The sequence below is a fragment of the Saccostrea echinata genome, unplaced genomic scaffold (genome assembly GCF_033153115.1).
Source record: "Saccostrea echinata isolate AGI-Se365-2 ecotype Australia unplaced genomic scaffold, CSIRO_AGI_Sech_v1 ptg000022l, whole genome shotgun sequence".
In the NCBI taxonomy this organism is placed as follows: Eukaryota; Metazoa; Mollusca; class Bivalvia; order Ostreida; family Ostreidae; genus Saccostrea; species Saccostrea echinata.
The window spans coordinates 17,138,241-17,164,340 of NW_026889771.1; the positions used below are offsets into that span (position 1 = coordinate 17,138,241).

General features: G+C 34.9%; 1 protein-coding gene across 5 annotated transcripts in view; it reads left to right on the forward strand.

Annotated features, from left to right (window-relative positions):
* The first annotated feature begins 6,396 nt into the window (after nt 1-6,396).
* LOC133190566 (uncharacterized) overlaps nt 6,397-26,100 on the forward strand; it is an 83,550-nt gene continuing 63,846 nt past the window's right edge. For 3 of the 5 annotated variants that reach the window (XM_061326265.1, XM_061326263.1, XM_061326261.1), the window contains exons 1-3: nt 6,397-6,862; nt 10,110-13,212; nt 15,471-15,644. In XM_061326265.1, coding sequence (XP_061182249.1) covers nt 6,451-6,862; nt 10,110-13,212; nt 15,471-15,644 — 3,689 coding nt within the window. In that variant the 5' untranslated portion in view covers nt 6,397-6,450. Of the gene's footprint in view, nt 6,863-10,109; nt 13,213-15,458; nt 15,645-26,100 lie in introns of all 5 variants that reach the window. The other 2 variants (XM_061326260.1, XM_061326264.1) reach the window with 2 other exon arrangements.

A 26,100-nucleotide genomic window follows, 5' to 3' on the forward strand; every position in this document is an offset into this window, starting at 1 on the left:
CAAGATGCTTTTACTGGATGTGTGGTCTGAAAGACATGTGTTAACTTGTCAAGTCGGTAACACAGATAGGTTTGCGTCATAACCAGAGTGTGTCATGGCTTGACGCAAGGTCATCTGGACAAGTTCAAGGTCATGAAATAGAAAGTGTACATTATTTTATTGTCTTTCTACTGGCGAAGCATTGCAAGTCGATAGTCCCCTAAAAGATTATTTATCATCTTAGAATATGGCGTGACCTTGACTCAAGGTCACTGCTCCAACGGAAGACCTATTCGTTGCTCTGCAACGAGCTCGGCTCTAGTTTCGTGTACTAATTATGACAAAGGACAAAAGATTTTAAAATTTTGATTTCAGGGTGGTTTTTTTTTTCTAAGTATCACTCTTAGATTTTTACATCCTTATCACACAAATGTTTAAAGGATTTATGCTTTGAATTCTACCAACATTTAATTGGGCTCGATGTTTTTTTTTTAAGGAGATAAGATATGGTGATTTACTGGTTGGTATGATGTTCAGACTTTAATAGTACATTGCAGTTTGTTGTTTGAAGCCATGTTCCCTTCAGATTTACAGTATCTGAGTTTTCATACTATACTGGAGATGTTATATAAATGTTTTTTACTGTTTTAGTTTCACCATTATCAACTCGAAAAAAATTCTCCAAATTATTATTAGGAGAGCTTATGTTATACCCTTGGCATCAACATCCCAGGTTAAAATTATGCCCTATATTAATCAGAAATGCATGGGTGATGCTTCTAGTATGTATCATTGTACCAATCCAGGTTTCAGATGCTGCATTTTCAGGCAAAGAAATACCAGGTTAATGTTTTCAGAGCAGGTTAAAGTTTTTAGAGTTTTTAGAGGTTTTATTAGCTCACCTGAGCCAAAGGCTCAAGTGAGCTTTTCTGATCAAAATTTGTCCGTTGTCTGTCGTTATCGTTGTTGTAAACTTTCCACATTTTCATCTTCTTCTCAAGAACCACTGGGCCAAATTCAACCAAACTTGCCACAAAGCATCCACAATGGGGGATCCAAGTTTTACATAGAAATATATAGGAAAATATCTTTAAAAATCTTCTTCTTAAGAACAGCAAAGCCATGATTGGTCATATTTATATGGAAGCATCCTCAGGTAGTGAAGATTCAAATTTGTTCAAATAATAACCCCCGGAGGTAGGGTGGGGCCACAATTGGGGATCCAAGTTTTACATAGAAATATATAGGAAAATATCATTAAAAATCTTCTTAAGAACAGTAAAGCCATGATTGGTCATATTTATATGGAAGCATCCTCAGATAGTGAAGATTCAAGTTTGTTCAAATCATTACCCCGGGGATAGGTTGGGGCCACAATGGGTGATCAAAGTTTACAGAGGAATATATAGGAAAAAGTCTTTTTCTCAAGAACAGAAAAGCCATGATTAGTCAAATTGATATGGAGGCATCTTTGGGTAGTGTAGAATGAAATTTGTTCAAATCATTACCCCGGGGGTAGGGTGGGGCCACAATGGGGGACCAAATTTTTACAAATGAATATATGGGAAAAAAATCTGCTGCTCAAGAACAACAAAGCCATTTGTAATATTGATATGAAAGCATCATCAGGTAGTTTAAAATTCAACACCCCCCTCCTTGTAAACTTTTCAATACTGTACTGATTTTTGCTTTTTTTCCTAGCCAATGTGCTCAGGTGAGTGATGTGGCCCATGGGCCTCTTGTTTTTATTAACTATAAGCCTATATTGACAACACTCGCAGGGATAATGCATCTAAGGATGTAAACTAACAGACTTGCTTCAGATGCTGGATCTGGCCTATTTTTTCTGGATGATTCACCAAGTTAAATTTTATGGAGTAATTTCATTCTAAAGTAACTATTATGAGCCCTATATTTACCAAACCTGCATCCTTGGGTGCTGGATCTAACTTATCTTTTCCATATGACCATATTAATGTTTTTGGAGCAGGTCCATTACCAAGAAAATGTAAGGCCTATCTAAATCTTACTTGCATTAATGATGCATCAAAGTATGCATACTTCCAGAGTTGCTTCAGGTGCTGGACTTGACCTACATTTTCTAGATGAGAGAACAGGTTCAAGATTTAGGAACAGGATCATTTCAGTGCAACTTTGACAAACCCTCTCTGGACCGATCTTACATGGATAGTGCATCAGTAGATGAATACTCTCAGACTTCCTTCAAATTCTGGATTTGTTAGATTCCAGATGAATGACAAGGTTAAATTTTGGAGCAGGCTCATTCAATGTAAATTTAAGCCCTATCTGGACCAAACTTTGAAAAATGATGTATCTGGGGACGCATGCCACCAGACTTGCTTGGGATGTTGGATATGACCTATATTTCTGGATGAATTACCAAGTTCAAGGTTTTGGAGCAGGTTCAGTCCAGTTTTATTTTAAGCCCTTCATAGAGCAAACTTGCATTGATGAATCATCTAGTGATGTATGTTTGTGAGTGATGAAAGGCAACCAGCCTTTCAAAGAACATTTTCAATAGTAAAAAGTTACTTCCACCCAATACGACATGCATGAGTGAGATGTATGAAAATTGAAAAATACTGTATCAATTAAGTCTTGCAATCACACCTGTTAGCATTATTTATACATAATTAAATCTGTCCCCTGCTTTCAATAAAAGTGGGGAATATAAATTTGGGTCTGTCTGTCTGCCTGTCTGTCATTCTGTTTGTGTAACACTTTCCTTTCCAGGCAATATCTCAAAAAGCCTTTGAGCTTTTGCAATGAAATTTATTTCACAACTCCCTATGGCCTAAGGAAGACCCCTAATGATTTTGAGGTCAAAGGTCTAGGGCATAAATTCATACATTCTGTCTGTGTGCGATTTTGAGGTCAAAAGGTCAAGATAAGAAATTCATACACTGCAAATAACATTTTCCAGATGATAACCATGATAACTTTAGGTCTCTTTGTGATTTCTTTAATGAAATATAACATTACATCTTCCTATGGCCTGAAGATTTTGAGATCAAGAGGTCAATGTCATGAATTTATACAATGTGTTTGTGTGTAACACTCTAGTTTTCAGATATCATGAAAAGCCTTTGCAGGGCTCTCATTGGCGACTAATTAAGTCACCATGGTGCTTAAAACTTTTGATTGGTGCCTAAAATTTCTCTATAAGTCACCAAATTGGCGACCATTTTAAATTGACTTGGTGATTGTCAAATTCTGGAACTATAACATTTTCATTTTTTTTCCTAAAGAGGAGAAAAGAAAATGTCTTGTGTTTTCTTTGTCACCTTGTTTGGTTTTATAGTCACGCATGTGTGAACAAAATTTCGCATCGCGCCAGTGCACACAGAGCTCAGGTAGACCAGATAAGACAATAGCAGTCCAGGTTATTGTTAGTTTCAGAAAATCGACAGTTGTGCAGCAAATTTTTTGAGCAAATTGGACAGGGAGATGTGGTCAATTGTTTGTCAATTGAATTCTCACTCATTAGAGATATCCTTTAGACATTAATGTTAAGTCATGTAATTGTACGAACGAACATGAAATGTAAATCATGTAAACAATTCTTGATGTTATTATATAGTTTTAAAAAATATTTCATGAGAACCAAGTTTCCTCAAAATAAAAGATCAATTAAAACTTTTTAAATATTTTTACCATTGTCACAAACCACGGCCAGTATGTATGATCCTCTCCAATTCTGGCCCGTAGAAGAGAGCTATATGCTGACTCCGTACAGTGGCTTGAGATGACGGGAGTTTTACATGCATGCTTAAGTGTAACCTTTTGGCATTTAGCTGGCTTATATTTCTTGTTGATTTTTTCTTTAATGATTGCAATCAACCCGCAACCCCCCCCCCCCCCCCCCCTTTTCCCATGATTAACCCAATTGGTCTGTATATTGACTAATATTATTTCGCCTCGGTCAATACTGATATTTTTCTGGTGAATAACAAACCATATTCACCAGTAAAAGAGTCCATAATTGTTTTATTATATAGTCCGGATTTGAATAAATAAGACATTAAAGGCTACATGACGATACCTTTTTCATTAACGAACCTCTGTCATAAAATAATAACAATTAAAAAAAACGCAGATTACAACTTATAACTTCCTTGATTTCATTTCGCTGTTTGTAAGACATCGCAATGTTTGGAAAAATAATCATCGATAGGCTTGCCTAACATTTTTCCTGCTCAGATACACAGCTGGCTCCGGCCGTTGTAACCATATTGTTTTCAACGTTGGGGTATTGATTGTGATGTCACAATGCCGCTGCACGCGCACTGACCCTCCGGTGAATACAGCTTCAAAACCAGTGGATATGTAGTGTTATGAACCATTTGTGTTTGTATAGATTATATAGGGGCTATTTGTAGACTATATAATAACAGCTTTTAAAGTTGGTGCTGAAGAAAAAATTGCCTGGCAACTAAAAATTTGATTGGCAACTAAATTTTTCTGATAAGGAGCTAGCTGGTGCCTAAATTTTAGAGGTTGCTTAGAGGCCTGCTTTGAGATTTTGCTGTGAAATTTAAACCACAAGTTCATATGGCCGAAACAAGACTCTTGTTGATTTTGAAAACCATACTTAATAACTTAATACAGTGGTGCCTCTTTTATCCGGACGCCTCCGTCCCCAATGAAATCCTCCGGATAAATGAATCGTCTGGATAAGTGAATCACTTCTCAAAAAACCCTCTCCAAGCATGTATATATATGCACATACTGGTATCAAATGTGAAGGCAAAGGGGAAAAAAAATCAATATTTTGGTTTATTGTATTTATTTTATAGTTTTAAAAGAAATATTAAATAAAGAAAATATATACTAAAATGTAATTTACATGATAAAAAAATGGATACGCAATTTTATGCTGTTCGAGACCTCCTTTTTTAACACAGGGAATTTTTAATCACCTTCTCTTTGGCATGTAACTTCATGTATTGAGCAAATTTTGATCTACTGTTGTTTTATTTCACCATATTTTATAATTATTGAAGCTCATATAGATATAATATGACATAACTGTTCAGCATCATCATTGAAAATGTTCAAATGTAAACTAACCCTGTATATTCATTACACAGGGCTACTATAGTAACTGAACACTGAAAGCTAACTCAAACACGCGCAATCAGTGAAAGTATTGTAAAGATTCAAATTAAACACAAGCCATCTTAATGATTATCAATATTTTTTTTTCTACAGTCTCTAAGTTTAAATTTTGATTTAAAATAATACCTTGAAAAATGTAATAAACTTCTATACCTAACGCCAGTTTTATATTTCTTTTCTAAAGTAATGTACATTTATAGACGGTAGTACATTAAATAGAAAGGTATTTTCTTCAATTATGTCCTTTTTAAACTGTCTTGTGATAAAAAAGCGTTTCAAATACATTTACATTTTTATAGAAATGGAAAATCATATTTTAAACTCATAATCAACATGATCAAGGCCATTATGAAATCGCTCATAATTTATTGTTCATTTTATTTATAACTCTCCAAAATTCTCATGAATTTACAGATATATATATATATATGTACGGTAAGCAATATGATTTTGAACGAATTCTAAATTCTTTGAGCTGCATAATAGACATGTGATTTAATTGGGGTAAATACACACTAATTTTAGATGCTATTGTTTGTAGGTCACAGGTAACTCCTTCAAACTGACTGCTTGGCCCATGTTTTTACAACAAGTTAACATTACTGCAAGATGAGTGTGAAAAAGTCGTTTCTTGAAAAACTACCGTCCGGATAAACGAGTCATTTTTAAGTGAACTATTACGTTTTGTAGTAGAAATCGACTGTTCAATGCGGAACATGAATTTCCAGATTAATGAGACAGAATAACATGGAAAAAATCCGTTCCCAAAAAATATCGTCCGGAAGGTGAAGCGTTCAGATAAACGGCATCCGGATAAACATGGTGCCACTGTACTAAATGCTCAAACTTGAGTTTGATACATATAAGGGGGTTTCATTTATCATTTATTTGTGAGGAAGAAAATTGTGCTTCAGGTGACCAGAGTGCCTCTTATGATAGTTCTGATAGCAATTCTTAAAGTCAGAAGCAAGCATTCATGCTGCAGCCATGCACTTTTTTTGTTTGTTGACCGACATTAAGAAATCGTACGAAATCATAAGAAAAGTTTGCACTTTATATATACCATGTTAAGGCACAAGTTACTTGAATAGCCAATCAGATAATATATAAGAACAAAACAATCAATGCCTGCAGATATAAAATGGGTATTTTTCTTTTTGCTCAGTATAAATTGAGACTTACAATTATCAGTCTACTAATGAATCATTATGTAATTCTTTCATTATGTGGTGTTACTTTGGTTTCAATAACAGATTTGTATTTTCATTACAGCAGAACTTTTGATGTCTTGGACCATATTACATCTGTCTAACTAGAAAGTGCAGCAACTTCATGGATTCTACAGAGACTAAAGAGAGGGTGTTTATCTGCGAGTCACAACATGGTAAACAAATCTCCAGCTCTCTAGAGAAGCATACATTCCAGGCAAACAACATGATTTCCACTTCTGAGGCCCGAACTACTACAGACGGGGTACCACCAAATGTGTTACCTCAGGGAATGCTTCCATCTGTCCCTTCAGAACAATATCACTCTCATGTGACAGCAAAGTACAACAGAGGGAGTAACAAAAGCCAGTCATCCAAAAACAGCTCTATCTCCAGAATGCAGCAGGACAGCAGTGGCCAGCAGACATTCCTGCACCAGACAGACAGTGGGTATTTTAATGGGGAAAGATACAGCACTAAGGGAAAGGAGATAGCTACTGCCCAGATCATTGGAGGAGAAACGGTACATGTGTCTGGTATGTCATGTACTTAAGCTTTGATAATATAATCATGTGACCTAGCACCGGTACGAGAAATTCTCAGCCTCACAAAATAAAGTTTTATAGACAATTTCTTACATAAATTTATTCTTCCAACTGTATGAACTACAAGCACATGATTTGAACAAAGGTATATCTGCACTCTGTATTTATTATGAAATAGCTTTCACATAACTGTGTTTAATCACTTGAGCCAATTAAAGGCTTATGTGACCTTTTCGTTTCAAAGAATAATTGGGTTTGTCTGTTACTTTGGTCAATTCTTGCAAGATCTTACCTTGAATATAGCCACTGCATTGAGTGAATTATAGTCAATGTACTTAACCCTAATTGTATTTAAAAATTAATCAGACAAGGTACTCTGTTAACTTTCTATTTCTCCAAAATTTCAGTTGAACTTGGCAAGAAGCATCCTTGCATGGGTAAAGCTGATTCAATTTTCTTCAAATGAAGGCTGGTTAGGGTCATTTATAAATCCTAGAATTTTTATCCTAGACCAGGAAAGAAAAGCTTCTGTTAAAGCTCACATCAGCTGAAAGCTCAAGTGAGCTTGTCTGATGGAAAAGTGTCTGTTAAGGTGTCTGAATTGTGTTATATGTTGTCTGTAAGCTTTTCACATTCTTGACCTCTCCTCAAGAACTGCTAGGCCAATTTCAACCAAACACAGAGTATTTTGGGGAGAAGGGAATTCATGTTTAATCAACTGAAGAGCCATCTCCTCCTTTAAGGAGAGATTATTATTAGTGGACTTTTGCAAGAAGCACAGACTTTTACAGTCAACGACTTACTTTGACAACCTACCTTATGCAGGGTTCAACACTAACGTTAGTCCATTAGTCTCAGACTAATACATTTTCATTCGGACTAATGAAATCTGTGCCTAATTAGTCCGAACGGATCAATCAAAATTTCTAGAAAACAATATGAATAAAATACCAATGTCCAATTCTCAAAAACTTTTACTGGAAAACCCCCCATGTATTTTTAGCTTTCTAACTTAGGTAATTCTGAGTCCATTCAATGCTTAATTTTATGAATAATTAATATGAAGTAAACCTTTTAGCGATCATGATTTAGTATGACACATGAAAGAAAGATGTTGGACGTTCTGGGTGTAATATAGAGGAAAAGAAAAAGATCAGGAATACATTCGTACTTCCTGATTGCGAGATTTCAACGAATCTGTGGAATAAAACACTTCATGTAAATGCTTTGTTTAATTCAAAAAGTATAAAAAGTACATTGTCATGTTTATTTTTTAAATTAGTCATTTAATATATAAAACATTGATGTTTCCCTACTTTTTGACGGACTGGTAAAATCGCATACGGACTAGTAAAAGTAAAGAAGAATTGATAATAGATAAGAAAACCTTAATAGTGGCTATTGGTTTGGTGTTTGGAGCACTTACATGATTAACTGGCATGCAATCAATGCAACAGATGATGGGAGGCAGAATTAGATAGTTTAAATTATTTATTCGTGAGGGTTAGTATCTCCTTTCAATCTCATTTTCTGGAGGAATCAAATAAGGAAGAAAAAACATTCCGGAAGGAAAACTAAGCAAGAGTTGGTCAATGTTGAAAGGGAGGGGATTGAGGGTAGGGTTGTTGCCGTTCCCTTCCAACGTAATATGTGCTTTGAAATGGCCCATTATTATCGTTTAATCAACTGTTAAGTTTAATATTTATATCGCAAAAGAGCTTCTATAAATTATCCTTAGGCTAGTGTAAAAGTAAGCCATTGATTGTAAAAGTCAGTGCTTCTCACAAAAGTCCAATAAGAATTCATGAACATTTGGTGGCATTTGTTTAAAAAAAATGCTCAAGAATAAAAAGATGAGACCTATGTGAAAGCTTCATTAGGCAATTAAAAAAATCCTAGATTCTCATTCCCGCCTGCTTGACTTTTAGCTCACCTGAGCCGAAGGCTGGGCTCAAGTGAGCTTTTCTAATCAAAATTTGTCCGTTGTCTGTCATTGTTGTCGTTAACTTTTCACAATTTCATCTTCTTCTCCAGAACCACTGGGCCAATTTCAACCAAACTTGCCACAAAGTATCCTAGGGTAAAGGGGATTTAAGTTTGTTCAAATGAAGGGCCATGCCTTCTTCCTAGGGGAGATAATTATGAAATAGTGAAAAATTTATGGCATCTTTTAAAAATCTCCTTCTCATATCCACTGGACCAGGAAAGATGAAACTGATGTGGAAGCATCCTCAGGTAGTGTAAGTTCAAATTTGTTCAGATCATGACCTCCAGGGGTAGGGTGGGGCCACAGTGAGACTTCTTCTTTGGAACAGCAAAGTTGTGATTGGTCAAATTTATATGGAAGCATCCTCAGGTAGTGTAGATTCAAGTTTGTTCAAATCATGACCCTGGGAAGTAGGCAGTAAGTAAGTTTTACATGGCAATACATAGAAAATATCTTTAAAAATCTTCTTCTCAAGAACAGAAAGTCATGATGACTCATATTAAAAAATATAGAAAATAGAAAAATAAAAAATATAGAAGCATCCTCAGGTAGTGTAGATTCAAGTTTGTTTAAATCATGACCCCTGGGGGGTAGGGAAGGGACACAACAGAGAATCAAATTTATACATAGAATTATATAAGAAAGATCATTAAATATTGATTTCTCAGGAACAGTAAAGCCATGCAAGTTACATTAATACAGAAGCATCCTCAGGTACTGTAGATTCAAGAGTTCAAATCAATCAATGACCCAGGGGGTAGGAAGGGGCCACAATAGAAGACAAAACTTACAGGAAAATAATCTTTAAAAATCTTCTAAAGCTTTGGTTAGTCAAAGAAATATGGAAGCATACTCAGTTAGTGTAGGTTCAAGTTTGAAAAATCATACCCCCCCTTTTTAAAAAGGTTGGGACTACTTATATATTTAAACTTTTCAATACTGATTTCTTCTTTTTCCTAGCCAAAGTGCTTATGTGAGCGCTTTGTCCCATGTGCCTCTTGCTGGTATTTATAAGAGAGACAAAATTTTCAAATATTTTAGTCACTGCTTTGTAATTTTTTAAATAATACTTATATATGCAAGACAGAAATTTTTTGTAAGGAGACAGACACATGTAATAACGTGAAAATAGAGTTCTCAAAAAAATGAAAAATTTATCTTCAGTATTTGTGTTAACTACAGTGTTTATTCTGAGTATTCATGTCATGACAATTTTTTCAATTATTATAGAGCATTCCTGTTCAATTTTAGGAAATGGCTACCACAGACAGAGAGTGCATCAGGTGGAGATGATTAACGAAGGGGACAAGTGCTCCTGTTGTCCCTATGGTTACCATGTGGACTTAGATTTTGTTACGTACTGTGAAAATTTGGCTGATGGATCATATCTGACAAAATTAAAAAGAATTCAGAGAGAGAAACGCAAGCTAAGGAAGTCCATGGAGTTCTTCTTACAGCAGCAAGAGAATGAAGAACAATCAAGTCCCCCACCAGATCTTGTACAAAATATCAATGTGCAGGCAACTGCATTCCTGAAAAGCATTGAATACAAGGACTCGGCTACTAACAAAGTGTTAGATGAAATAGATTCCTCAGTAGATCAAACTTTACATTCCATAGATTCTATGATTTATTCCACAGAAGCACATTCCCAGTTAATTAACTGTAACGATGAAACAAGTTCCTCAACCAATCAACACTTCAACACGTTCCCAGTGTCCAATACCTATAGGGCTCAAAATGTTGAGGATGAAATGACCTTTCAGAATTACTCCCTGGGAAGGTCAGATTCTAAAGAGTCCCTGTCTTCCATTGGTACAATGGCCAGTGATACATACAATCTGGTGCCTGTTAAAGTTACTGGTTTTGCCCAAATGAGTGATGGTAAAAGCTCCTCGGAAAAAATTTCCACAGTAACTCACATCACAACAGAGGAGCTAGAGTATACAATGGCCACGCATCTTCCTTCAGAGGAATCTTCTATGACAAGTATCAGTAAGTCCTCCATTGAAAGCATCAGAAAAACCATGGAGAGCAGTCTTCAGAGGATAAAAGAGTTGGAAGAACAGGTGAAGGCCATACCAGTGCTGCAAGTCCGTATATCTGTGCTGAAGGAAGAAAAGAGGCTTCTTATGCTTCAACAAAAGGCTAGGAATCAAAAACTGAATACAAGAACAATTGGAGTTGGAGATAACCATTTGATTCCACCACCCAGTCCAAAATCACCACAACTTAATGCCTCCAAACCAAAAGTCAAGAGTGTAGGAGTAGGAGATCATAGTATCACTAAAGTTTATCTACTGCAGCCAGATCTATCCCCATCATGCACAATTTCTGATGAGAGAATCTTTAGTGAGACAAATTTTATAGAACAGGGTCATTACCAAGGAGTGTTTGCTCCATTTGCTAAACAGCCATCTAAACCTTCAACCAGAACAGTGGGCATTGGTGATGGCAGTGTGTTTGAAGATGGTTTAAAAATCCATGAAAAAGAATTGAGAACAGTCATTATTGGGAAAGAAAGTGTGGGGAGGAGAAATGTTGGAGTAGATTGTCGTGTACCTACTAGAGATGTTGGTATGACCTTCTCACTAGATGATGAAAAACCAACAACAAGGTCTGTCGGCGTCAATGTGGACTCGGAAGCATGGCTAACCTCCATAAATATTAAAGCAGCAGAGGTAAGAAAGGCAATGCAGGAAGCTCTACATAGAAGTGTAAGAACAGTTGGAGTAAGTTGTGATTTAAAATCAGAAAAAGTAGACACTGGAGTTCAGTACACTTACCAGTATCTCAGGTCCATTGGAGTAGGAGACAGTCCTGTAGAAAAACCTCAGATTCCAACACGCTCCATTGGAGTTGATGCCCAATGTTTGATGATGTCCAAGGCAGTGAACACAGATTATGGATGGAAGGTAGATTCTGGAACTAATACTGTAAGGTTCTTCACAGATAATAAAGCAGTCCAGTATGAAAAAAATTACCAAGGAACAAAGAGCACTATGACTGAAGGTATGAGAACTTACCATGATACCACACAAACTGAGCACCGCATGTTTCTGGCCCTGGACATGGTCAGAAACACTGGCAGTAATACAGATGAGAAGAAAAAGAAAACTGTATCCTGTAGTACAGATATCTGTGAGCTTACAAACTCAGACTATGGATTTTACATCACCTACCGGGGTCGCAATGTAAATTCTTATGATGCAGGCTGTAACACTGAGAAAAAGAAGATGTGCACCATTGGAGTTGGAGATGGAAAGGTAGAGTTTGAGGATGAACCAACGATGGAAGAGACAACAGAAGAGGTAACTTATGTTACCCAGACTCTCATAGAGTCAGTACAAAAGAACTTAGAACAGAGCAAACAAATCACTCATACATATGACCTTTCAGCAGGAACAGACAAAAGTTCTCTGACAAAGGCATTGCTGGAGAAAGGGGTGGTAGAACTTCCTCAGTCCTCTGTTATCATTCAAGAAAAAACTTCAAAAAGCTCATCAGATGTTAAAACTGAGGAAACTCCTCGGTCATTAGGATCCATGTTTGAAGATGGTGCTATGAGTTCTGAAAGACATGAGTCAAGAACAATACATTCCAGTGCCAGATATGGGACAATGACTGATGATGCACTCTGTAGCTTGGGAAACAGACGTGATGCTGCCCTTTACTTTAATGAAGGTAGTTCAGACATGTCAAGATTTGATGTAAGTGAGAGGTTAGTTGATCAAAGAAGCAGTGGAGAGTCTGCAGATCAGTCAGGACTAGAGTCTGTTGTGGAAAAAAAAATTACTAGTAAGGGGGGAAATACATATATTACAACAATTACCACAAAGAAAAGTGCAGACGGGCTGGACAAGACTATGTCGGAGAGGGGAGAGAGTTCTAGGATGTTTACTGGGAGAACTTCAAATCAATCTGACAATGCCTCTGCTAGCCAGGTGTACACAGTCTCTCAGTCTACTGCTCCTTACATTGATGACCATTCAGAATCTGTGACTAGCAGTTTTATCAGGGAGCAGACAAGTAAAAGCCAGAATGATGACTCTCATATGGCTTCATCTGAGGATGTATCTTCTGGTGTTGAGACCAGTAATGAGGATCAGGAGGAGATTCATGTTATAACAGAGACTTACTCTCTGAGGGATATTGGGGGACTCAGCTACTATGAAAAGTACATCAAGCCTGCTGGTATGAAAACAGAGACTGATGCTGCTTGCAGACAAAACAGTTCAGATCAGATTTCTTTCGATAGAACAAACACCAGATCTCTCAAGTCCTGCATAAAGAAAAACAAGTCCGATAATGGGATAAAAAGAGGAATTACTTTTGCTGAAACAGTAACAGGAGGGTAAGTTAGGCATTATTTGTTGCATTATAATTGTTAGAACCACAGAGCTCAATTACATCTTACCGGATAGCACTAACAGATGACAGAATGCAGTTTGTTAGTAATGAAAATTGTCAAGGCATAAAGCCTATAAAAAGCTAAAACCATTTGTTAAACAGATATATATACCATACAAGCAGTGATCATCTAACCATTTCAATAACAAATGAGTGTTTTGTAAAAGAATTTGATATGCTTTAGAAACAGATTTCAAGTATATAAGACTAATAGTTGTGCGGCAGAATAGTCAAAAACGGGAGAAGTGCATGCATTCTATATGAAATGCATACACACTTTTAATGGACCTACTGTACTCTTAAGTTTAATCTGTTGGTGTCCAGTCCAAATTTTGACCATGCTTAAAATTGACCTCATTATATGCAGATTCTATTTAGGATTTTACTATAACCAGCATTTTTTAGCTCAATTGAGTTTTTCTGATCACCTGTTGTCTGTCGTCCGTCCGTCCGTCTGTTCAGCCGTCTGTGAACTTTTCACATTTTCAACTTCTTCTCAAGAACCACTGGGCCAATTTAAACCAAACTTGGTTCAAAGCATTCTTGGGTGAAGAGGAGTTTAAATTGTTAAAATGAAGGGTCAAGTTCCCTTCAAAGGGGAGATAATCAAGAAAATACAAAAATTGGGCGGGGTCATTAAAAAATCTTCTTCTCAAGAACCACTGGCCCAAAAAAGCTGAAACTTATGTGGAAATATCCTTTGGTAGTGTAGATTCTAAATTGTTCAAATCATGACCCCCGGGGGTAGGGCGGGGCCACAATAGGGAATCCAGGTTTTACATTGATATATCTGGTAAAAATCTTTTAAAGATATTCTTCTCTAGAACTACTGGGCCAGAAAAGCTGAAACTTATGTGGAAGCACCCTGGGGTAGTGTAGATTCTAAATTGTTCAAATCATGACCCTGGGGGTAGGGGGGGGGCACAATAGGGAATCCAGGTTTTACATTGATATATCTAGTAAAAATCTTTAAAAATATTCTTCTCAAGAACCACTACAGAAAAGCTGAAACTTGTGTTGAAGCATCCTTGGGTAGTGTAGATTCTAAATTGTTCAAATCATGACCACTGGGGGGTAGGGCGGGGCCACAATAAGTACTACAAGGGGGGGGGGGGGAGAAATCAGGTGAAAAACAGCAAGGCCAAAGTTACTCAGGTGAGCGTTGTGGCCCATGGGCCTCTTGTTAAAAGGATATATTATAAAATTAATTTAGGACTCTGAAATTGTCTTCTTGTAAGCAGTACCTCATTGTATCCAATCTTGCAATACCAGATGGACAATATATGTGAACAAAGACAAAAGGATTCATACATCAGTTTGATGTTTTTTAGTGCTATCCTATAAGGTATGATTGAGCACATAGGTTGTTTTATTATATGATTGGCTTAGATCCAGCATTGTAGAAAAAATACTACGCTATATTCACCTGCACGTGACCTTCCAGGTGAATATAAGGATTTATTTTTCTCCAAATAAGACTAAAAGTAGTTTGGGAAATTCCAAATTGATACAAATAATTTTGGAAAGTTATTTCACTTGCACCTGACTTCCACTCGTATGAACATAACGTTAAGGTAAATAGAATCTTGGGTGAGGGGTTGGTGGAGCTGTTGCAGGGGACATGCCTCTCTCCCCACCTTTTTTTGAGAAAGTAAATTTTTTAATTTAAATTTTACGGATAAAAATGTTCAATGAAAGCCACCCTCCCCTGTTCATGGACCTTAACATCCCACTAAATAAAATTTTGATTCAGGAAAATCCTCCTCTTTTTATTGGGGGGGGGGGGGCAGTTAAAGATTTTTTTCAGGTAAGTTGTCAATTTTTTCCCCCCTTATATTGCCCCTCCCCCCCCCCTTTTTCAAAATCAAGCATATATATGTGCCTGACATTTATTTTTTCAACATTGCACGTAAAATAGAATTAAAATTGCAAATCAATACAACTGGTTATGTTTATTTTAACCCTGTCTCTCTCATTATAGACCCACAATAATTTGTTCAAAATTTTTCATGAGATATAGAAGAAACAAGAATTATTTGATAATCTTTTGAAGAACAGCAGGACCAAGGTACTTCAAGAGTGTTGTGGTCCATGGGCCTCTTGTCTATATTCTGTGTTGGGAATGCTTTGGTTTGTGCATGCTTGGTTGCTGATATTAATTCATGCACTTTCTTGCCTTATTCTGAGTAGTTACACTTCTAGCAGTAATGGTGAAGAGAGTTCAGAGAATGCTTCAGATTCTGAATCAACCACGAGTTACGAGGAGGGTTCCTATGATGGAAGAGAGGGCAGCATTGTGTATCAGTGTAAAGATGACGTTACAATAGCATCTGGGGCTCCTGGTGCAGTGATGTTTGATCAGAATATAAGGGAAATGTAGGTGACTTATAGCATCTCAATGTGCATGTTAAGAGAAAAATAGCATTTATTACATTTTCAACAGTGAAATACTTAAGGAATAACTGTCTAGTTTTTTGATTTTATGAAGTGATCAAGCAATTGACTTGCGTGATAATTTGCATAAATGTTTATGCATAAAATTATCAAGCAAGCTAATTGCTTCCTCATCATCATAAAAGCAAAAAAAAAAACTGACAGTTATTCCTTATATTTACATGAATCCATAAATTCATGTGCTTGATTGTAGCCTCTCCCACTACTCTCCCGCTCAGCAATTTTTTTTTTAACCACACCTTGTCAGCAAATGCAATTTATCATTAAGTCAAATGCTGACTGACGTTTTTCATACTTATTGTTAGGCCATTAGTTACACACTGAATTGTTGACAGATTTTTCTGTTATTTCCCAATCATGACAAGGAGCACACGGCGGTTGTGACCAGTTGGCAGGGGATGCTCACTCCTCCATGGCATCTGATCCCACCTCTGATGTTTTAGAGGTCCGTGTTTGCTCTGCTCCAAAATTTGTATTGTTAAATGGACTTTTGAGCTTGAGTACTGTTCGTTATCTCCATATATTTCACCTTTTGATGAACTAAAAGTTTTATGAAGAAATCAGTTTTTTCTATTATTTGTAGTTTTATCTCGGACAAAGAAATTTTATATGTAAACATTTCAATTTATTCATTAAATAAAAGTTTCATTTTTGCAAGTGATTTATTCATTAGGTAAAAGTTTCATTTTTGCAAGTGATGTACAGTGAAAATATCAAAAATATTTTCTTTGTAAAAAATTAGCAACAAAACACTTGATTTTCCTTCTCTTTACAAAGTGTTAAAAAGAAAATATCCCTATAGGTAGCAAGAGTAAATACTGATATGGACTAAAACTGCAGAAGTGTCTCCAAATTGTAAATAAATATTCTTCAGTCTCACAACCACTCAGCTATGACTTCAGAGCCCATGACTACATTAGTGAAAAGATGGGGGCAAATGGAATTATAAAAACAAAGAAAATGTAATAAACAGAAAATTTATTTTGTATAGTTAGATATGAAACTTATTTCAGTCATGAGATAGGATTTTTAAATATTTTAAACACAATCTATATTTGAAAATATGAAAAAATAATGTCCAATACGAAATAAATTTCATATCAAAATACAAATATTTAAGTACAAAAACATTTATTTTGAAAGTAAATAGTATAATTTTTATTCTATGAATGGGATGGTGATGGTAGTAAAAAAATATGAAATATTTATGAATACTGTACAGCAGGTTAAAATCGCGGTTGGAAAAGATTGTGATTTGTTCAATTTGCAGCAAATCACGGTCGTTTGAATTTGCGGAAAGAAAAAATTCTACAATTTTTTTTTTCAGCACTACAGGTATTTTCTGTACTGCAAGTTTCAGCACTGCAAGTATTTTCCTTGCGTATTGTGTCGATTCTGAACCTGATTAAATAGAACAAAACACCATACTTAGCCCAATTAGAAGTCAAAATGTAAGATTTACAATGTTATATATTCAGATAAATTTTCTTTTTTCTTCTCTCTTTCCTTTGTTTTTTTTTCTTTCTTTTTAATAAATATTTTTGAAAAACAGTAGTGATTTCTTCAAGTGATTTTAAGTCATATTGAAACTTATTATATGCAACATTCATGTAAAATAAAGAAGCCCTTTGGCAGGTGTTCGTTCACAGAGATGTTTGAGTAGAGTACAGAGTAGTGTTTACTGCAGTATATTTGAATCCCCCTGAATCAAAATCAGTTGTCAGTACTGATAGTCAAAATGTTGAACTGTTATTAAAATTGAATTAATGTGTAACAGTGTTGTCTTCACTACGTTAGTGCCTCGATAAAAGATAATATGACTGAGTGATAGGCATGGATGAAATCTAACAATACATGTTTTATAGGTAATTACATCGCACATTTACTGGGTGGCAGAATTAAATGTTAGATATAGATGTTCATTTATCAAATAATCTTGAAAAACACCAACACCTTCATATTAGTGATTGATCCGTACGCCCACATAATTAGGAAGACAGTCTATGGTACAGCAATCACTGTTTTTATGTGTGCAAGGAAACACAGAGTTAACAAATCTATAATCACAGATAACGGTAATATTTCAATTTATCCTAATCGATTTTTTAAGAATTATTCACTGTATATTGAATTCGCGGAATTTTTATTTCCACATATATAGTGAATATTAACTCTGTGAGTTAACTTCCTGCTGTACAGTATAAGTTGAACATAAATATCTAATTAATGATAGAGATGGAATCTGATTGCTGTAAAAGCACAAAATTTTGGGTGATGGTTGTTGTTCGAAGTGAGTTGATATACTGGAATCATCTTGTCTGCTTTTGTCCATCTGAGGAGGATAATTACAGCTATGTACTTGGAAAGTTTCATTGACCAATATGAGTTAAAAGTAAGTGCTGTGCATCAAATTTAAGGACAGATGCAGTGTAGTTTGAACTTTATTCAATTTGTCTTTTTCCCTGGAGTTGAAGAGTTTCAATACTTGAAGGGCCTGTGTGCTACTCTTTTTATTGTCTGTATATGGTGCTGTACACATCTAAAACAAATTTGGATGAAAAAATGTCTAGAATATATGTTCAGTAATTTTTGTATATTTTTCTTTGAATAATACAAAATTTTTCATCATTTGATATCTATTCAAAACCCCTGGTAATCCATGCTGATTTTTTGTCTATGGACATCTAATTAGTAATATAATTTTAAATTAAGAATATCTTGAAAAATTATCAGTAGGTAAGGTATGTTGCTTATGCCCTAAAGTTGCATTCACATGGAGGATGTAATGCAAATTAGTTTAAATCAAATGAATCAAATTACTCCATCTGAAAGTTAAGCAAACTAAGCTAACTTGAATCAAATTTAGACATAAAATAGCAAATTCAAATCACATTCAACTTGTCAAGGTCAGCTAAGGTCAGCTATAACTACAGTAACTGTTACTATTTTTAGGTCTCCTTAATCACTTAGTGACCTATAGGGCCGTGTATTGAGCAAAAATATTGATACGATACAATATGATATTTCATAATGCGATATGTGATATATTGGATTCTTTAACAAGTCTATCAAAAAAGTCTTATAAATCATTTAATGCATGAATTTTATAAAAACTAATTGTTTTACAACTCATTTCAAAGTTCTTGTCTCACTTTCATTACAAATTATTCTTCAAATTCAAACTTTTTATGACTGTAAAATCAACATGTTAAATAAAGTTGTCTGTGTATTTTGTAATAATTATCTAAGATGTGCTACCTCCTTAATGATTATATCATTATTTATCAATTTTAATTCAAAACAGTTAAATATAATCTCTGGTGATTGAAATTCCCAACTTTTTCACAGAATTATATGAAAAACTGCATGCCTGATACGTATTGATAGTGATACAATACAATCCTGATTTGAATTGATATATTGATACAGCCTTAGTAACCTATTGCAATCTGTTTTTGTCCACCTCATGTGTCACCAGTTGACATTTAAAATTTAAACATTTTCATCCCCATTGGGCCTGAGGAATGGGACCAAAACCATCTAAATTATGACTATTCTTCAAAAATCTTCTTTCATTCCTGGACATCAAACAATCAAACTGTTATATATTACAATGAGCATTAAGCCCTCCACCAAAATTGTGTAATTTATGATCCCCAGGTCAGGGGTTCTGGTTTTTGGACCAGGCTCTATTGATGTTGTTGTGAAAATTATTAATAACTATTCTCTGTAACTACTTAACTTCTTTGCCATGCATGGTCACCAAATTTGATGAAACTTTGCCCATACTACAACTTGACACCAGAAACATTATATCAAATAAAATTTGGTTGCTGTGTGTCTTGGTTGCCATGGTAACAGCAGGAAAAGTTTGAAAAATTGACATTTTCAGCTACTTTGATTTTTTATTAAGTATTAATAAAGACAAGGAAAATCTCACAAAAACATGACACCTTTTTGTAGAGGTGGGACGATATACTGATACTTTAGATACATACCTATATTTCCTGCTAAGATACAGTTTACGAAACATGCACTGAAATATCAGTAGAAAACGATACATGAACGACTTATCAACAAATTGAAATGAAAGTAAAAAATTGTGACTTGTAAACAAAGCAAGAAGTGACAGATATTGAAAACGCAGCTTGCCTAATAAGTTGTACAGATAGAAACTTTTTAGCTGTAAAAGTATTCTTTGCACAGCTGGGGATATTCACTATTGTTATTTATTAGTGTCCTCTGTGTATTCTCTTAAGAAAAGGGAACTAATTAACCATTCCTCTTCTGTAAAGAGAATACCCACAGGGCAACTCTGAACAAAGTGGATTCTAAAATTTTCATTGAAAGAATTTGATTTTTGAACCAATAATGGATCAGTTGTTTGTTAACCAATCTGTTTATAAACATCTAGCAATATGTGCATGCAATATTGTTTTTGATGAATTTTTAGTCAAAGATGAACCACCAGTAATAATTTCACAGCACATTTGATTTGATATAAAATATTTTGTTGATTTATTGTCAAGACAAGTAAAACAATTTTATTATTTTTAGCTCTTCTGAGTTAAAGGCTCAAAGAGCTAATGCTATGGCCATTTGTGCGGTGTGTGAAACTTTTTAGAATAAGGGCCATAACTCAAGAACCCCTCGGCCAATTATTGTCAAATTTGTCACAGGGTATTCTTGGCCCAAGGGCTCTTGTTTATACTAAAACTAGGGTTGTGAGCCTTAAACAAGGGGAGATAATTAGGAAAATAGAAACAAAAGTACTGGTTGCTAAAAAATCTTCTTCTCAAGAACCACTGGGCAGATTATCACCAAAGTTACACAAAAGGATGAGGATATGTTGCAGATTAAAAACTGTTCAAGGCATCACCCTGGGGCAAAGGGCGTGGTCTCAAGGTCACTTCAAAGTTGACCAAAAATTACATTTTATTAAAATGTTGATATTTTGCTTACTATAAGGACTAGGATCATCAAATCTTGTCAGTTGATGCATCTAAGGACCTCATATCATGTTGACTCAAAAGTAGGTCATGGTGACCTACTTTTTAAATTTTGCGACCATTCTTTTTCAAAATGATTTAGAGGCATATTTTGAACAATTTAAGGCCTATGATCATCAAACTTTGTCAGTTGATGTATCTTGGGTCCTCAGAGCATGTCGACTAAAAAGTAGGTCACATTTACCTACTTTTTGAATTTTATGACTAATCTTTTTTAAAACAATTAAGGTCATTAATTTGAAATCTGAGAGGTTTAGAATCATTAAATCTTGTAAGATGATGCATCTTGGGGCCATTAAACATATTTATTAAGAAGTAGGTCACAGGGACCTACTTTTTGAACTTTGCAGGCATTCTATTTCAAAGCATTTAGAGACATAATTTGGGCATTTTACAGCCTATAATCATAAAACTTTGTAAGTTAATGCATCTTGGGTCCTCAAAAAACGTCAACTGAAAAGTAGGTCACCGTGTCCTACTTTTCAATTTATGTGACTATAATGAAATATGTCAGGTACTAATTAGCTAAGAATTATCAAACTTTGTCAGTTGATGCATCTTGGGTCTTCGGAGTAAGCCAACTAAAAAGTAGGTCACTGTGACCTACTTTTGAAAATTTATGGGTTTAATAAAATATTTCAGGTACTAATTGGCTAAGAATCATCAAACTTTGTCAGGTGATGCATCTTGGGTCCTCGCAGTAGGTCGACTGAAAAGTAGGTCACCATGACCTACTTTTGAAATTTTTTGGCTGTATTTAATATTTTCGGTTACTATTTGGCTTAGAATCATCAAAATTTATCAGTTGATGCATCTTGGGTCCTCGCAGTAGGTCGACTGAAAAGTAAGTCACCATGACCTACTTTCAATTTATATGACTATAATTAAATATTTCAGGGACTGATTTGGCTTAGAATCATCAAACATTGTCAGTTGATGCATCTTGGGTCTTCAGAGTAAGTCGACTGAAAAGTAGGTCACCATGACCTACTTTTGAAAATTGAATTTCGCTGGGGCATATAGAGTTTGTCATTTCCATCTTCTGTCCTTCTGTCTGTCCATCTGTCCTGTCCTTCCATCGCTCTTTGCATTTAGCTCAGTTCAAGGTAACTACTCAAGATATTTTTATCCAACTTCATTCACTGATACATATTGAAGTAAGCTATTCAACTGCATCAACATTTTTTTTACCTTGACCTTTCCCTTGACATTGACCACACTTTTCTTAAATAAGTGTTTAGCTCAGTTTTAAAGAAACCATTCAAGATAGTGTTATCAAACTTAATATGCTGATACATACTGAAGTAAGCTATTCAACTGCATCATCATTTTTTGACCTTCACCTTTCCTTTGACCTTGACCACACTTTTCTTAAATTAGTGTTTAGCTCAGTTTTAAAGAAACCATTAAAGATAGTGTTATAAAACTTCATATGCTGATACATGCTGAAGTAAGTTATTCAACTGTATCAACATTTTGTGACTTTGACCTTTTTTTTTACCTTGACCTTACCTTTCTTCATTAGTGTTAAGCTCAGTTTAGTGTTAGGCTCAAATACAATCTATAATTAAGTCATATGCTGACTGATGTTTTTCATACCAATTGTTAGGCCATTATTTACACACTGAATAGTTGACAGATTTTTCCGTTATTTACCAATCATAACAAGGAGCATATGGCGGTGTGACCGGTCATCAGGGGATGCTCACTCCTCCATGGCACTTAGCCCCACCTCTGATGTTCTAGAGGTCGCGTTTGCTCTGCTCCAAATTTTGTATTGTTTCACGGACTTTTGAGCTTAAATACTGTTCGTTATGTCCATAGATTTCATTTTAAAGAAACCATTCAAGATATTTTTATAAAAATTCATATGCTGATACATACTGATGTTACTTTTTCAACTGCATCAACACTTTTTGACCTTGATCTTTCCTTTAACCTTGACATCACTTTTCTTTAATTAGTGTTTAGCTCAGTTTTAAAAAAACCATTCAAGGTACTATAATCGAACTTCATATGCTGATACATACTGCTTAAAGCTATTCAACTGCATCAACATTATTTGACCTTGATCTTTCCTTTGACCTTGACATCACTTTTCTTAAATTCCTGTTTTGCTCAGTTTTAAGGAAACCATTCATGATATTTTAATCAAACTTCATATGCTAATATATACTGATGTAAGCTTTTCAACGCATCAACATTTTATTACCTTGACCTTTCCTTTGACCTTGACCTCACTTTTCTTAAATGAGTGTTTAATTCAGTTTTAAATAAATCATTCAAGATATTTTTATTGAACTTAATATGCTGATACATATTAGTGAGATCTATTCAACTATATCAAAAACTGTTGGCCTTGACCTTTCCTGACCTTGACCTCATTTTTGTTAAATTTGCATTTTGCTCATGTTTAAAGAAACTATTTAAGGTATTTTTATGTAAGATTATGCACTTATACATAAAATTTATCATCTATATCCAATATATTCTCTATATTCTCTATTCTCTCATCTCTATATACAGAGAATTTATCATCTATATCCAATTTTAGCTCACCTGAGCTAAAGCTCAAGTGAACTTTTCTCATCACCCATTGTCTGTTGTCCCTCCATCTGTCTGTCCCTCTGTAAACTTTTCACATTCTCACTTCTTCTAGAGAACCACCAGGCTAATTTTAACCAAAGTTGGTACAAAGCATTCAAGGGTGAACGGGAGTTTGAATGGGAAAAATAAGGGCAAATCCCCCTTTCAAGGGGAGATAATCAAGAAAAGACAAAAGTAGGGTGGGGTCATTAAAAAATCTTCTTCTCAAGAACCACTGGGCCAGAAAAGGTGAAACTTAAACGAAAGGTTTCTGGGGTAGTGCAGATTCTAAATTATAGAAATCATGACCCCTGGGGAAAGGTTGGGGCCCCAGTAAGTATTTAAAGGGGGAAAATCTGTTGAAGAACAGCAAGGCCAAAGTTACTCAGTGAGTGATTTGGCCCATGGGCCTCTTGTTTAAATTTCAATTTTAATGAAACTATTCAAGATATTCTCATCAAACTTCATACACTAATACAAATTTTCATGTTGCATTACTAATATACCCTCAGCAGGGCACTCATGTCCTATGGACATATTACTACATATAGCTTCTGCTATTTTCCATAAAAATGCTGTATTTGAAGAATTTAATTTTAATTTTTTGAAATGTGAAAATTAGGACCACACCAACACCTTTAAAAATTGATTACCAGTTATACAGAAATGTGCTTTTAGAAAAGATAAGATCAGATTAAGATATACAGAGAGTAAATTTGAAATCTCTTTGTGGTATTAAAACCATGGCAACCATTACCAACCAATAAGAAATGTCATATTTTGTCCTTGGTATATGTTTCAAGGATCTCTCTATTATTTAGTTGTATTTCATTCTATAATTGTTTTTATATTTAAGTGTATGACTTTATAAAATTGAATGAATAAAATTATTTCTTTTGAATACTTTGTTTCCGTAGTAACATATGTAATGGTTGATTTCCCAAACATGTTCATCATACATTTAACACATTAGGCTCCTATTTAAAAGTTCATGTCATTATAGAGAATGGCTCTTAATTCTTCCAAAATCTTCTTCTCTGCTCCTGAGTATGAAGTAGACAAACTAAATGCATGCTTATTATGAGCAAGGGTGCCTTTACAGGGCTCTTGATTATCTTTAATTGAGGCCATTCAAATGCCCCTTTCTTATATAAAAAGGTACCTTTTTTATACCATTGTGTGTCTGTCTGTCTGTGTAGCTGTAGCTGTCCATAACAAATTTTGGTCGCAGTTCTCTCAGTAACTACTCAGTGCAGATGCTTGAAATTTTAGCACACTCTTTGTTTAGGCATGCCATATGGTGGGATTCATTTTTTTTTCAAATCCAATGTCAACTTGCTATTTATCCATGCATCTGTCTGCACCATAAAAAACAAACAATGGTCGCAGATTTCTCCGCAACTATTCATCACAGGTGCTTGAAAGTTTGCACAGTCTTAGTTTAGGCATGCTATATGGTGGGATTCATTTTTGTATGAGTCTGATATCAACTTCTGGTTTATCCCTGCGTCCGTCCATATCATATTGTGGCAGTTTTTTCAGCAACTACTTATCGCAGATGGTTGAAAGTTTAACACACTCTTTGTTATGGCATATCATTGATGGGATTCATTTTTGTGAGAATCCGATGTCAACTTCTTGTTTATCCCTGTGACTGTCCATAAATGAACTTGTGTATTCACATCAGAGCGGGGGTATTATTAGTGAGCATTGGCTCACAGACTTCTTGTTCACATTGGATGTGTTGATTTTCCAAATTGACACTTTTACCAAAAATTATAGAACATTTAGTAAGATATATAATTACTGAACTTGTAATTATATTCCTCTGTAATGCAAAACAGGAGTTTAGTTGATAACAAACACCAGAAACCCAATATATAATGATTTTGATTAAAATCAATGCATAATAATTTTCACAAAATCCCAAAAGGCCTGAGCCTAAAGTGAGCTTTTCTGATAAAAATTTGTCCATTGTCTGTGTTGTTGTTGTTATAATCTTTTAAGCTCACCTGAGCTGAAGGCTCAAGTGAGCTTTTCCGATCAAAATTTGTCCGTTGTCTGTCATTGTCATTGTTGTCATAAACTTTTCACAATTTCATCATCTTCTTCTTCTTCAGAACTACTATTTTTTTTAAAAATCTTCTTCTCAAGAACAGCAAAGCTATGATTGGTCATAATTATATGGAAGCAATCTCAGATAGTGTGTACTGGGCCAGAAAAGGCAGGGCCACAATAGGGAATCCAAGTTTTACATTGAAATATGTAAAAAATATCTTTAAAAATCTTCTTCTCAAGAACCACTGGGCCAGAAAAGCTGAAACTTATGTTGAAGCATCCTGGGGTAGTGTAGATTCTGAATTGTTCATATCAATTATCACCTATTGTTTACTGTAAAGTTTCTTGGAAACATTTGTACACAATTAGAATGTCCTAATTAGACATTAAATTGAAATATTTTGAAAAATTACAATGCATTTTTTATTTTGTGTGGGAGATAAGAAAATTTGTTTGTGGTATGTACCTTTAAGAGGGCTGGGTGGTTGTGGCCATTTTCAGACTATATTGATCTCCTTTAGAAGAAGAGCTCCATATAAAGATATAGCAAAATGATCAAATTTTAAAACTAAAATGTATGAAATTTTTGTTTGCCAAATGATAGTTGACAGCTTAAGATATCATATCTAGAAAATTAAGTTATATCTTATGGTTAATTTGTTGACCCCCCAGCCTCCTTAAATATAAGTGTCATTTTATTCTCTATTAGCAAGTAGATATGATTA